The sequence below is a fragment of the Cyclopterus lumpus genome, chromosome 6 (assembly GCF_009769545.1).
Source record: "Cyclopterus lumpus isolate fCycLum1 chromosome 6, fCycLum1.pri, whole genome shotgun sequence".
NCBI classification, from domain to species: domain Eukaryota; kingdom Metazoa; phylum Chordata; class Actinopteri; order Perciformes; family Cyclopteridae; genus Cyclopterus; species Cyclopterus lumpus.
The window spans coordinates 8,586,724-8,601,519 of record NC_046971.1 but is presented as its reverse complement, the minus strand read 5'-3'; the positions used below and the strand labels follow the sequence as shown (position 1 = coordinate 8,601,519).

Here is a 14,796-nt window from a genome sequence, read left to right as displayed (position 1 = left end):
TTAAACCTAACTAAGTATTTCACCATCTATATTAAACCTAACTAAGTATTTCATCATATTTATTAAACCTAAGTAAGTATTTCATCATTCTATTATTATACCTAAGTAAGTATTTCATCATTCTATTATTATACCTAACTAAGTATTTCATCATTCTATTATTAAACCTAACTAAGTATTTCACCATCTATATTAAACCTAGCTTAGTATTTCATCATCTATTATTAAACCTAACTAAGTATTTCATCATTCTATTATTACACCTAACTAAGTATTTCACCATCTATATTAAACCTAACTAAGTAATTCACCATCTTTATTAAACCTAACTAAATATTTCATCATTTGGTTTTAATAAGATCATCTTCAAATTCCAAGACTCTAAAGACCTTCAAGATGAAAAGTTATCAAAAGCTTGAGGCTTCATGCAACGGCGTGGACGTGGTGTGGCGGCCATTTTACCTGGTTCACCATCATCTTTCAAGCTGTTGCAACTATTCTATTAATAATATATATATAAATCTATTATATTCTCATTAAAATGGTTTGTGGGCACACCACTAGAAAAAAAAGATATGTGCAACGTGAGATGTTTGGAAAACAATCATTTTCAAATCGCACTAGTACGTGTAGCTTTCATTAATAGTACAGTGAATTGTTTTTGTTTGTTTTAGAGCCAGACTGCAACGGAAAGTAATTTAATTCTTGTTGTGCTCAAATGCACTTCGATAGTCACCATTTATCCTTCTACTCTTGGATTTTATATTCTGTGTGGGTTTATTCGTGGTCTTTATTCTTCCTCTGTGTGTGTGTGTGTGTGTGTGTGTGTGTGTGTGTGTGTACTATTTGAAAGAACAGCTGATGTAACTGAGGGTAACAGACCTTTTTCTGAAGGTCAGATTCAGATTGTTAGCTTAGTATTTTCAGCAAAGGAAAATATTCTCTACCTCTCACTAAAACAACAAGAGCAATAACAAAAGGTAATGGCAAAAGAACCAGTAATTACTCAATGAAACATTTCCAACATAATTATTGCATGCAGATGCTTCATGAAATAGTTCCCCAAATGACTGACATAAAAACTAACTTTAAAAACTATGCTCAGCTCCTCCTTTTTCTATTTTCATTTGTTCAGTTGTGTTATTTTCTATCGTTTCTTACTCAGAGCCATTATCCTTGTTTGTTGGTTCTGCGGTGTGTTTTATTGATCGTGATTGAGCTCAAGGCTCAATAAGGATTTCTGAGGAATAATTGTTTCTTGGTTTGAATGATTTCTTTACGTAAAAAAAAAGTAATTAAAAAAAATGCTCACAAAAAAATGAAATGCCCCTGAATCAATAAGCCAAATGATTGCAGGCATTTAACATGTTCTAGTCGGTCCCATCCCGACATACTTATGGAGCACTCTGTGACCATACAGTGGCAAACAAGATGGCGGTCCTGTTGATTAATGCAAACAAATTGTTCTTCACTGGCAGCTTACGGAGTAAAATTGGCATTCACCTTTCTATCGACAAACATGATAAATGTAATAATCCATATAGCGCTTTTTTACATTGACTAGGGCAGGGATTGAACTACCAACCCCCTGGTTGAAAGACGGACATGCTAACCACTGACCCACAGTTGCCCCACATAGAGGCTGATTTACATTTTTTTATTGATTCTTCCTGTTTCCGGGGAATAGCAATAGGTTTTGGTTTTTCAAATGACAGAACTTCACTTCACTGCGCGTTACGATGTCGATACCTTGTAGATTCTGGATCTGTCGCGTGAAGGCTTCAGCTTGATGGGCACTTGCCAGACGCTCGTCCTCCAACAGATCTGGTGGAAAGGAGTGGAGGAGAAGGGGGGGAGGGGGGGGGGGGGGGGGGGGGGGGGTAGAGAGATAAGAGGAAATGTCAGTTCAGCAGGCCAATAGAAAGATGACAACTTGATAAGCGGTTCGACCTTGAGGCGTGGCTGAATGACACGAGCAGTTCTGTGTTTCTGCCTGTGCGTTACAACACAACATGAGCCATGATTAGTAAAAGATGTGTTGGTTTATCAATTATAAAATGACCCAATATATACAGTATACAAGAATAAGAGGACATTACAACATACCCATAAGAAAAAAACAAGAGACAAGAGAGAATTAGCAGATTGTATTAATAATTATCATAATGATAATAATCATGACACCTCCCTGACTTCGTTCTCGGTCCACTCAGGACCCCCATACCCCCCCCAACAGCTGCCGGCAGCATGAACAGCTGACTGCTCCCAGTGGGAGTTGACCAAAAGAGATTTCTCGTTGTGGTCTAGGACACCCAGTCTGGAAGCTTCCCTCAGCATGCACACAGTTGTCTGAGGAATGCCTCTCCCGCTGCCAAACAAACATCTGAGCTCACCACGCCATGTCTTTGAGTGTGACACAGTCATAAACACACACACACACACACACACTGAGTTCACTGTAGCACCATACCCAAGGACTTACTCATTGCTGCTTTCCCCGGACAGTAAGCTCATCATTTCTAAGCTATGAAGTGATGCTCCATTTAGCGCCCATGTTGAGGAACTGTGTCAGTGACCGCATATAAACATTTACGCTTCTACATGTTCAGCTAGATTGTGATGACCAGGAAAGGTCTCCGCTGGAAAGTTAAGCTGTCCAGTTAGAGGACAGGGGGTTTTCTTCTGGGACGATGTGGAAAGAAATCGCAAAATGAAGGTGGAGGTCTTCCAGTCATGACAACTTACAACAAAATGGAGGTTTATATGTATGTTAATGTTGAGTTTTACACTAAAACTGGTACTTGTGGCATAATTATTAAAAATACTAATTTATAACACCAAGTTTGACATCATTTCAAAAAATAAAAGCCTGTGTGTGTTGTTAGGCTTAACACTGCCACTGAAACAAGACAATCAATTATTAATCACCTGCACCCAGATCACACGATTAGAAAACACCCATAACCAATTAGACCACTTGGAAATCAGAGCTTGGGCTCTCTTATAATAATGGAGAACAACTTTGGAGATAAAGTTAGAGGACTTGCTATATATTGTATTGTATTTACAGTAGCTATGTTCATTTCATTGTTTGCAATTGTTGACACAGTGAAAGCAAAAGCACCACGCCTTAAACCAAGCAAGGCACCTAAAGTACAAACACATGTTCTGCTTTGACTTTTTACAAAGCAACATTAGACACATGTTCAAGAGTGAAATATCTAGCAATCATTGCAAAGCATAAAGGGTACTCACACACACACACACACACACACACACACACACGTGCACACGCAAACGCTTCCACAAATTGAATCACAAATAGAGTCTGAGCACTACAAATAGATCTCATGTAAGTTCTCCTCTTTTATGAGGACTTTCAAAGAAGACATTGCTTTTGACATTAGTTCTTCTTTTTTTTTTACCACTGCACTTTAATTTTTTTTTTTGGACAGATTAATGTACAATATAGTTTTGATTAACTTACTGTAATTCCACTTTCTGTGTTGTTGTTGTTGTTGTTGTTGTTTATTGTAAAAACCTGCAGTGGCTAACAAACAAACAACAAAAGGCAATGTTTTTGTTTTTTTAAGCCTTTATATGTGTGTTCATTGTGAGCAAATTAGTAGATGTACTGTAACAATCTGTATGATGAATCTTTATGATTAGAAATCTTGATGGTGAAATCAAAAAGGTACACAAAGCACTAAAGGCAGCAATGTTTTGTTTAAAATGCATCAGTGTGTTGTAGCTGCTTTGAAAGAGTTATTCAAATGTTTGCAATGTTTTGTCATTTTGTTGCAAAATGCCATTTGGAAAAAAGGACTGTTGGGTTTTGATCACTGAGTTTTATTTTGAAATAGAAGAGAGGTGTTTATCTCCGAATTGTCCTATTTGTCTTATTTGTGGTCAAGGTTTAATCAATAAGCCTCCGTGCCCCTTGGCAGTAGGGAAAGTATGCCACTCTGATTTACAGTAATATGGATCTGATTCTCACATTTTGGCCCCTTTGTTTGTTGGTCTAGAAAAACATTTCACCCACCACCTCCTTTGCAGAGATTTGAGAAACTGGGACTCAAGAAATGCAACATGCAAGATCAGAATTCATCAGACGCAGTGAAATGATCCATCGAGCATTTCAATTAGATCATGAGCAAGCTTCTGTATATTAAGTATTTGAGAGGATTTCTTTTTAAGTTTCTGGGAAAGCTTTAGCTTCTTTAGCTCCTTGACCCGATAGCTTTTTTAAAGCTCCCACATCACAAATCTCCATGGTGGAGGTGGGGAGTAAAATATTGTTATGACTAATAGTCCCCACAGGGTGACAGGATTGTTTGTGTGTGAAAGATGTTCATATATTTTGATTTCAGGTCCGATGACTGTTGAATAAAGGGGAAATTAATTATGCAGAGCATTAAATAATGAATAAACGGTATACAGTTATTTTCAAGGCTGCAAGTGTCACCTTGCAGCTCGTGGAAGCTCTCCTGGTTGTTTGTTGGAGGTCTCTCTGGCATCGTCCAGCCTCCAGCAGCAGCTGCAGCACCTGGGCCCTCAGCTCCTCCAGCTCCTGCTCCTCTGTCAGCGGCTCCCGCTCGTTCTCATCTTCTCCTCGCCTTCCTTCTCCTTCAGCTTCCTCTCTTCCCCCTCTTCCTCCTGAGCTCTCTCGTGGTCCATCGTCTCTTTCTCATTGTTCTCCTCCAGCACGCCTCTCTCCTTCGCGGTGATGTCGTTGTCCATGGTGGGGCTGCACTCTGCTTTCAGATCGCACGGGTCGTCTGGGAAAAAAAATAAAAAATGACTGCGATATTAGAAAGATGAGTGGAGAGAGGGAAGGAGAGGAGAGGAAATTCACAGGCCACTCTGTCATCAGCTTTAATTCAGTCACGCTCTGAACGCAGCACAGACTGCGTTTTTTCTTTTGATTCAACAGCACCATCTTGTGATAGAAGCTGCATTGGGTTCTTTGAACGCCAACATATCTATTCCACTCAGCTACCTCGATTTAACACTCTGATTTAAATATACAAAATGGCTGATAGCGCTCGTATGAGATTATAGATGAGGTTTTACAAAGAAAGAAATCAAGGACTCCATTCTCGTCGGGAAGAACGCAGTGAAATACATGCCGAAGCATGTGTCGTGTGTCAAAGCGTTGACACTACGTGGTTGTTGAGCGAGACATCATTAATACATAGCACGTGTTGGTGACAATTAATTACAATATTAATTAAGTCACAAGTGTTTTACGTTCCTCTATTGAATTACATTTCTGACCAGTAGGTGGAGTGAGTTAGCTGACACGATGCGGCGAGGGAAGGGGGCTTGTATGCAGAAGCAATCACTATGACTCACCACTCAGCAATGCACCTCCAAGTCCATAATAACCCGAGCTACCACTCATAGTAAGAGATGTGACAAACACACCTCTCTCTCTGGTACGACACTGTGTCACATTACATCTTTCTTTTCTTTTACTGTTGCTTTTCTTCGCACTTGCAGACAGCCTGGACTGGGCTGCTGTTGTTGTTGTTCTGTAAAGCCCAGTAAGATAATGTATATGATGAAGAGCCTTACAAATAAACTTGGTTTGATACTAACCGCTGAATGCAGAGCAAGTTATAAAACCAGAAGGAAGGGCATCATGACGGTAAATTCCCATTCGACTAGGAAGAAAAAGCTTTTCCCATTAGTCAGATGAGATTTGCTGACAGGCCCGGAAAGATCTGACCTAAAAGATTACATCCACAATGTTAGTTTGTTCCCAGGTGCAGTAAGAGGTTAAAAGATCACTTGCATCAGTTACTGCCTCATTCCTGTAAATTTGGCTTACATCACACACTGGCCTGCATTTCTCTCTTAATAACACGCCCTGCAGGGGTCAAGTCCGATCACACAAATAAATTGATGTGTCGCATTCATGTTTGAGGGATCTCGGAGTTGCTGTTTGTGCTCAGAAAGCAGTGTGAGGACGGGAGAGGGAAATGGTGTTTGCACGGAGACAAGAATGGGCAGATGTGACGGTGCAGCAGGGACACAGTAAAGTATTAACTAAAGATCTACCTAATTAAGAGCGATGCTCAGCGGTGTAATCTTGGCTCAGGGGATGCCTCCGTCTCTTGTGGTAATTATTTCTCTGCCTTGTTGTTCCTCTAACTAGATGTAACTCTTTCCATCGCAAACCAAGCAGTTGCAGCATATTCTTATTATATCTGTGCGGCATTAGCAGCGGGGTCGCTTCCTTCATGTCTCATAATAATGGCATGTGAGAAGTTTCATGAGCGCTGGGCTATTTTGTCGTTAAACTTTGATGTTGGTGTAATGAGTTAGTCATAAAGAAGAGAGCTGGAGGAAGCTGTGTGGCGGGCAGAGAGCCGGAGCTACTTGTATAGCCTGCGGCAACTAAAGGCCATCCGAGACAAAAGGCCCCCAAATGAATGTCACTCACATCCCATTCCTTCAGGATTTCTAGCTCGGGGCGTGATAACTCTGAGAGCTCAAGCCATTTGTGCTTAGCGTTCACAGATGTAGCATTCAGACTGTCCTCAGATGGGCACAAACTACAAACTACCCGATCAGAAACAAACTGTGATATAGATTACGGCAACAATGACGTTTTGTACACTTTGTTTACACACTTTCTGGACTGCTGCTGGGCATCGAGAGAATGTTTAGGATCTCCGTAAATATCACGTCCGAGAAGATTCCTCTCAACTGTCTTCAACTATCCGTTGGCTCTTTGCATAGCAATTAACCTCCAATCACCAACTCTGTAAAAAAAACACCCCAACTATCAGTCTGCCTGCCTGCTGTTCCAACAGCTTGTTCATCATTTCAGTCCTGAAGGAGGTGTTATCATCCTCACCTTGTGAGTGAATGTCAAATACATTGTGCAGCCAAAATCAGCTGCAGTGACACCTGTGATCACTCCACCACACACTTGGCCCAGCGCTGGTCTTTAGTCACGCAGGGCCTGCGTTAGACATGGACGCTGCTTGCATACAAGAGCAGGGACGGGGCAGGAGAGTCCTCCCGGGAGCGGTGTTCCAGCTCCGGGGAGAGGATGGCTTTATCTAGCCACAGCACATTCCTTTGTAATCACATTGCAGCAAAACACATTGAGCATGTCACTGCAAACATTGTGACCCTTTAGAGAGGAGACAACAAGCAACACTGGCGGCTCTTTTGTCAGCATCTCGAAATAGCTGTCTGAGATTAAATGTGAGCAATTAATGTGGCAACACAAACCCTTTGTTTTGCTTATGATTTAGTGTTCAGTGATGGAGTGTACTTGGAAAAATTGAGGAGCAGGAAGTGAGAGGATTGTGGCATGCTAAGCAGAGGCTTTTATGTGGGTGCTGCTTTACCTGGCACCACAGGCACGCCTTTCTGCATAAAACACCGCAGTTTCACTGATACTTCTGCATATTATATATATAAATAAAATATCCTTACAGTGTGATAGCGTAGATAGCAATTTACTGAACAAGAAATGTCTGCAACGCGTTTTCTACACTCTTTATTTTCATACTGCTTTATGTAATCAGGTTACATGTGATTTAAAATGTGAACTTCTCTAAGTAGCACATCTCCGTTCTCCCCCTCTGACTACTAGTTAAATATCTGATTTCCCTGTATCGAGAGGAACATCTGGAGTCAAATCAGCTGTGAAAAGAAATAACGGCTCACAGACACCGGAGCTGGAGGCTGTCGACAGGTGTGGTGAGACGGTTGCCTTGTGCTGAACCGAGCTTGAAAATGGGATTGGGGAGACAGGCGGTTCTGGATGTGTTGGTTGTTTATGTGTGCAGCATTTTTATAATGCATCATAAAATGTAAATAAATGTAGGCATATGCGCTTGTACTTGTACCTGTGTGTGAATATATCGTGACACGCAGGCTTACACTGGTTATGTTGCATGATCTCTTCGGCCCACTTCTGATTAGTTCATTTATTCACATATATGATCACACAGGTTTGTATATGGCATGGATCTGGCCATCTGTGTAGGAGGCCATGCATAATGCACCCTCCTCTACCACAGCTTTGAAGCCCAGCACTGATGTTGCAGCTTTTCCCCTGAAAGTGTCCCACTTCCTCAGCAACACATAATTCACGGCAGGGAGGGTGAGTCGGAAAAAGAAGGAGAGACTGCTGCATGAGAGCAAAAGAGGGAAGGAGGAGAAGACAATGAAAGAGCTGCAAAGAAGCAGGAGTTATGAAGTGCCCGAGGGCACTGGTGCTGCTCTCTTCCTCGTGAAATGATGTGGAAAGAATCAGGTGAAGCTGCACATTATTTCATCTCCATGGTGACCTCTTCTCACCAACAACCCAGGGCTCCGCCATGTGGAAAGTCACCATGGCGATAAAGCTGTTTTGTTACTTTTACTAAGCATAGACATCTTTCTGTCTGCTTTTTGCTTTTCACCACAAAAACAGCCCCCGAGTGGTTTCATCAGGTGTCGTTCATGAGACCCATATGGCGAAGCATCAAATTAGGTTTTTCTGACTTCAAACGGGACTCAACTGAGACTCAACAGCTTGAGACGAGGAGCGAGCTACGGGGTTGGAGGTCTCGTGAGGTTAATGCGAGGTTATCTCTTTCTCCGCTCGCAGTACTTTGAGCCTCAAAACTGAGGAAGAACAGCAGCAGGAGGCGACAAGGAAAGAAACAAGAATCATGAGCAATGAAGAGTTGGGCCGGCTTAATGAGCCGCTCTGTTATTTTAATGGAAAATCCATGTTTGCACTTTCTAAGTGAGATAAGAGAAAGTAGGTCAACGGAATAGAGATACATCGTAGAATGAGTATAATCTGTACTCATTAGATGAGCGTGCGCATCATCTGTGTCAGTGTGTTGATGGTTTATTCAGAAAAGATGCTTTTGTTATGGGAATAAACGTGTTGGTGTGGCTGTGAGGTGTTTGTGTGTACGTGTGCGTGTCGCGTAGTTATTTTCATTCAGGGATATGAATGGCGACAGACAACAAAGCATAAAAACAAGTGATGTGGTAACAATCCATTTAATCATGCAAATCAGTGACTCCCACCTGAAAGCAATCTCCGTGGAAGGTTTTCACATCACTTAAATCACAGAGGGAAGAGGGAGTAGCTGGCGAGTCTGAAAGGGATAAAGACCCAGAGGGAGAGAGAGTGCGCCCTAATAATAGGTTGACAGCGCTGATGATTTCTGCGAGGGAGAAGCAACGTTATTAGAAACCCATAGAATAACCCGCAGAAAGGAGCCGCATGAGATCGTGAACCTTCTCTAGTCCGTTTTTGGGGAATTTGACCATAATGCAACCAAAAGCGATTACAATAACATGTGGCACACTCAATTTTGTTAGGGCCTGCAGAGTGCCCTGAAAGCCTGCTTTACGTAAGCCCTCGAGTCTGATGGGGGGGATGTTGGGATGTCTGAGGGCGTAAAAACATGCAATGTTTGTTTTCATTTGACGGCCCATATTAAACACTGATGTTTGCAATCTCACACTGTTGTTTTTCTCAGAGGTCTCTGCAGCTCCCGGATTTACAAAGTGTGTGTACAGCAGCAACTTTGCTATTTATTAGTTCCAGAGAGCTGAGAGAAATCCTGTGTTTGTGTAGCCTTTGGGAATAACACCGTTGATGTGAATCTCACAACGTGAGGGCACAACACTGGAGGAAAGCAGGACGGGCGAGAAATGCTGTGTGGGCTCAGGCACTGGCAGGTGCAAAGGTTTGTGTTTCTATGCATGCGCATGCACGAGTGTGCGTGTGTATGTGTGTGTGTGTGTGTATGTGTGTGTGTGAGTGTGTGTGTGTGTGTGTTGGAGGGTGTGTGGGCGCTGAAGAGAGCAGAGGATTGTGTTTGAAAGAGGGGGATGAGATATTGAGTGGGAAAAGCAGAGAGAAGGATGGAGAGCGATATGGCTCGCGACTCGTGCAAGTGGGAGGAACAATATGGTGGCGTATGGTTGGAAGACACACAGACAGCTTGCAAAAGTCAAATCGGCCTCTGACGGTGTTTTACTGACGTCTGTATAACCTGTTGGTAGAATTGGCAAGTGATTTTAGAGGCATATTATTTCAGTGCAGAGTGGAATTCATTCTCAGCAGGACTGGAAAAGCATTGAAAATAAAAGCCTCAAATTAAACTGTTTAGCGCAAAGTGGATTTAAAGAGATACAAGTTAATACTACTAAATCAATGTTGTTGTTGGCTCTATGTCTATTCTTTTTATGATCAGGATTCACGCTACATTAAACCAGGCATTCGCCATCACTACACGCTGAAGTTCCAGCTTTAAAAGCACATCTCAGGCTGTGATGAAAGGAAAGACGTCTCCAGAGTTAAGATAACAGGAACACGCTTGTTAGGGAGACAACGTCCCTGTTATGATGGTCAATAAGCAGGCTTCAGCATAATGTAATAAAGGCAATTACCACTGAGAACAAAAGTGGTTAATAAGTCTCCAGGGGGGGGGGGCTCCGCCAAATACTTGTTATTGAGAGTTCAACTTTAGGACAGTACAGGAAAAGGAAGCCACATTCGGGCAACCTGTCCGGCTGGTCAAAGGGCTGTTGACCTGTGGTTCTCTCTGAGCCGCTGCACACCAATAAACATCCTCCTCCCAGCGTCCCACACTGAGCAGCTCTGCTCAACATGAAGGAAACACACTCTTCTCCCTTGTTGGGACACACAGGCACCAGAAAGAAATTCCACACATGTCTCCCTGAAACGGGTTACTGTAATACACAGAGTTGATTCTGTGAAGATGCGTCGTGCCAAATAATCATAGAGGGGGGGTGCTGTTCAACACACAACCAGTACATGCTAAATGAGTCTAATACACAAGAATCAATGTGAGAGCTGAACGCAATATGAATTTAAAGTTTAAAAACAAGCTGGACTCAAATAACAGCCAGCATGACTCCACATTGCATCAATTATTAACCGTCATCAGAAACATGTGCAGCACAGCTAACGAATGGCTCCCTTATTTCCTGCTTCTAGTCGCCAGTCATATGTTATTACCTTGCAGCATGTCGCCTCCATCAAACGTCCACAGAGTGAAGCCCAGTCGTCAGTCAGTCAGCCTGTCGGCTCCTAATAAAGACGACGCCCCCCTCCCTCCCTCCCCGCTTCCGACCACCTGACCTCCTCTCTCCATCTCCTCCTCCTCCTCCTCGGTTCCCCACCCCATCCCGCACTTCATGAGTAACAACACTCTTCCTCAGCAGAGATCAGCATCGACTACCCTTTCTCGCGGATGTTGATCTGTTAGCGCCGTGCTAAAAACAGACAGACACACACACACACACACACACACACACACACACACACATATACGCGCTCGTGCGCATACACACATCCGACTGCACGGAATCGTAAACAGACAAAACAGCTGCACAGACCTGTAGAGTCCAAAGCCTCCTCGATGAGTGGAGGTAAACGCAGTCCATCCATAGCCCCCTGTAGCTGCAGCGAAGAGGGAGAGACCGAGGAGAGTGGGCGAGAGAGGGTCAGAGGCTCCACGCGCCCACCTCAGCTGCAGGGGGAGAGAGAGAGAGAGAGAGAGAGAGAGAGAGAGAGAGAGAGAGAGAGAGTACTGAGCACAGCGTCAAGTGCTGTTCTCGCGCACACACGCAGGCTTCAATGCACATGTGTACACGCACACACACACACACACGCACACACAAACAGACTGTACCTCGGGAGAATTTGGGGAGGATCCGGGGAGCTGAAGGCTGAGCTCTGGAGCGTGGGAGAGATGCCGAGAGGGAAGAGGGGAGGAGCTGAGTGGAGGACAAGATGCTGTTTACCAGACGTCTCTGCGCAGACCTCTCTCTCTCTCTCTCTCTCTCTCTCTCTCTCTCTCTCTCTCTCTCTCTCTCTCTCTCTCTCTCTACCTGCCTGTTTACAATCTTTTTTTAGCACTCTTGTTTCAACTTCTTCCCTCTTGTCAGTGCCCCCCACCCCCCATTCCCATTCAAACTAACACAATGCCTGTATACCACGCTTACATGAATAAGGCCCATATTAAGATACTGATCATGTCTTTATTATCTAGTATCCTAGTAGTTTCCATAAATCAAATTGTATATGGAAATCGTGTAGTGTCCCCTTTGATGTCGTAGACCTTATCAAGTGTTAAATCCTTTGAGAGCTCCGGCGTGACAGAGTTGGCAAAACAGTAGATCTCCAGTGGATGGCAATGCATTTTGCTGCCAAATGCTAAATCTATAAATATTTTATCATGCAGATTCCAGCAGGCTAATAAACAAAGTTGAGGATTTGAATATGTATGAAATCAAACCAGTGATGGGGACTTGGACACTTAAGTGGCACATAGTGACTTGAGACTTGACTTGTGAGCATCTCTGGGTTTGAGAGCCTTGTGTGTTGAATTACCGTAGATTATAAGATGTCAAGTTGGAGGCCCAGTGTAATTATAATTATACGGTTGTACTTATAACTGGTACTAGAAAATAGTTTCTGGTTATTACAAACATGTTTCAACAAAACAACAAACAGGTTTCCAAAAAGAGTTCAGAGGATCACAGCACCGAAACATATGCAAACCCTGCACACACACACACTCACACACACACACATACACACAAGCTTTCTCTAACATTCATGTGTGTTTGGCCCGTAAGCTGAATTAATTGACCTGTAATGAGGTCCAGACAAGCTGTTGTAATGGAGGCTGGCAGCTGGCACTGCAGATTACTGATCACTTCCCCTCCATTGTTCATTTCCTCGCCTCGCTTTCTCTCTCTGTTTACTGCTAATACACAGTGGCTCTTATACTATAAATAGCATCTGAAACACACTCACACACCCTCCATTTTCATCCTTGCACACACATGTCTTTCTGTCTCTCACCTCTTTCTTTCTCAGTCGCTATCACATCTAGCAACTTCGGTTCAGTGTGGGCCTACTTGAAAGAGCCGTGAAAGAGTCTGAAAATATGCCGGCGTAGAGAGAGAGACAGGGGAAAGGTGGGCCAGGCTTAACCGTTCGCTGGCCCAGTTGGAGGAGTACAGCACTGTCAGAGAGCAGGAAGTGAACACAGATGTACACACACACACACACACAATACAGTCACACACATGCTCCCATTAAACAAGCCGACACCTGAAAGAGGAAATGCAACAAAACAAACTGAAGTTAGTGTAACAGAAATAAAAAGAAGCAGAAAGTCTGAGTCTCTCTCCATGTGGATGTTATACCTGTGATAAACAGCAAGTGATCGCTCAGGGAATCGATGTCCTCTCACAAGCAGCTCTTTCACTTTGGTGGGACTCTGCTCAGCTTTTCCTCAGGCTGCTATAATCCATAGACAACGAGACTCAGCTAGGTGGCATCTTTCAACTTGATGTCGTCCTTCAGTCTCCTTAACACACACAATGACAGCTACACACACACACACACACATAGGAAGGGAGAGCTGTGAAGAGGGTTGGCTGACAACGTCTGGCTTCAATCCCCCTGTGTCACTCTAGTGTGGCAGGACAGAACGGGCACAGCAGAATACAGATACCATATTTGTTATTACAACAAACCACAAACATACTTTAGTGTTCCTTTTGCAAAGTATCTACAAGTGCCATTCGACCTAGAGAGTGTAAGACATGAGCCGCTGCTCACAACACAGAGCTGTCCCCCAGAGTGTGAGGTCATACAGAGGGAATCTCTACACTCATACTGTGGTCTTTGTTTTGTCCAGATTCAACAAGTCATACGCCCACAGCTACAGTACAGACCTCAGGAATGTGTGCCAGTAATTGAAAAAACTCAAATGGACACACACAGACGCAGACAAGCAAAGGGCCAACCGTTTATTAACATATTTGCAATGCTGTGGTTTTATATTCGACATACTCCATTCATGTAATCTTGAGTGGAAATGGTGGATCCGATGGGAGTATTTAAAAGGGATTTGCACAGAAATGTGGAACATGAAAATGATTATGTGTTGAATTCATGTGCCTGATAGTTTTTGTTATATGAGCTGAGTTCAGTTGGCCGGTCCGACACTTTGTTTCCGGATTAAAGAATCTCAACAATTGTGCACATGAAGACATTCACAATCCCCAGAGGATGAACCCTACTGACATTGGTGATCCATGGACATTTCGTTGAGCATCGCCAACAAGTCGACATTTATATTTTTGAGTGATATTTCTCTAAAACCAAGTGATGGAATGTTGTGATATGTGGAACAGATATTCAAGGTGTCCAAGAGATGAATAAAACTAGTGATCCTCTCACTTTTCCTCCAGCACCTTCATCAGGTCAAATTGTCTTTGGTTTATAAGCAAAGACCTGAAACACTAATGACATTCCCATCACCTCCTCCCAGAGCAGCGAGTTGCAGACTCTTGTTTGTTCATCGTTTTTTGTTTTTTTAAAAGGCTAATTTCCATCTGCAGGACCTGGGCAGGTTGATGTTAAGAATTCAAAGAAAAACATCAAAAAACAGGCAAACAACTTCAGAACATACAATCAATATGGATTATCAACCAGGTGAAGCTGACTCCTGCCTCAGGGCACCAAATGCTCAATGTGTATGTATTTTGTCTTCTAGGAAATTGTGACAAACGTTGGACAGGTAGTACTGGTTGTTTACTGAGTCTCCAGGTGAAATACAAGATGTCTCCAGTGGGTTAATCAAGCCCAGAGTTCAGCCTGAACGCAGACACCAACAGACCAGAGGCGGATATCACGTATGGAATGAAAACTTGAAATAGACGTTGATGGACAGAGAAAAAGGAAGTTAGTGTTTCTCCAAAAACCTCAAAAGCAAA

At 43.1% G+C, this 14,796-nt stretch overlaps 1 protein-coding gene across 7 annotated transcripts in view; it reads right to left on the bottom strand.

Annotated features, from left to right (window-relative positions):
• The window catches only part of LOC117732753 (coiled-coil domain-containing protein 136-like), a 22,312-nt gene extending 8,917 nt beyond the window's left edge, over positions 1-13,395 (bottom strand). For 3 of the 7 annotated variants that reach the window (XM_034535904.1, XM_034535907.1, XM_034535911.1), the window contains exons 1-6: positions 13,219-13,395; positions 12,872-13,123; positions 11,694-11,778; positions 11,398-11,531; positions 4,466-4,778; positions 1,750-1,824 (exon numbers count right to left, since the gene is read on the bottom strand). In XM_034535904.1, the coding sequence (XP_034391795.1) occupies positions 1,750-1,824; positions 4,466-4,517 (127 nt within the window). In that variant the 5' untranslated portion in view covers positions 4,518-4,778; positions 11,398-11,531; positions 11,694-11,778; positions 12,872-13,123; positions 13,219-13,395. Of the gene's footprint in view, positions 1-1,749; positions 1,825-4,465; positions 4,779-11,017; positions 11,119-11,397; positions 11,532-11,693; positions 11,779-12,871; positions 13,124-13,218 lie in introns of those variants that run through there. The other 4 variants (XM_034535908.1, XM_034535906.1, XM_034535909.1 and 1 more) reach the window with 4 other exon arrangements.
• Between the last annotated feature and the right edge of the window lie 1,401 nt (positions 13,396-14,796).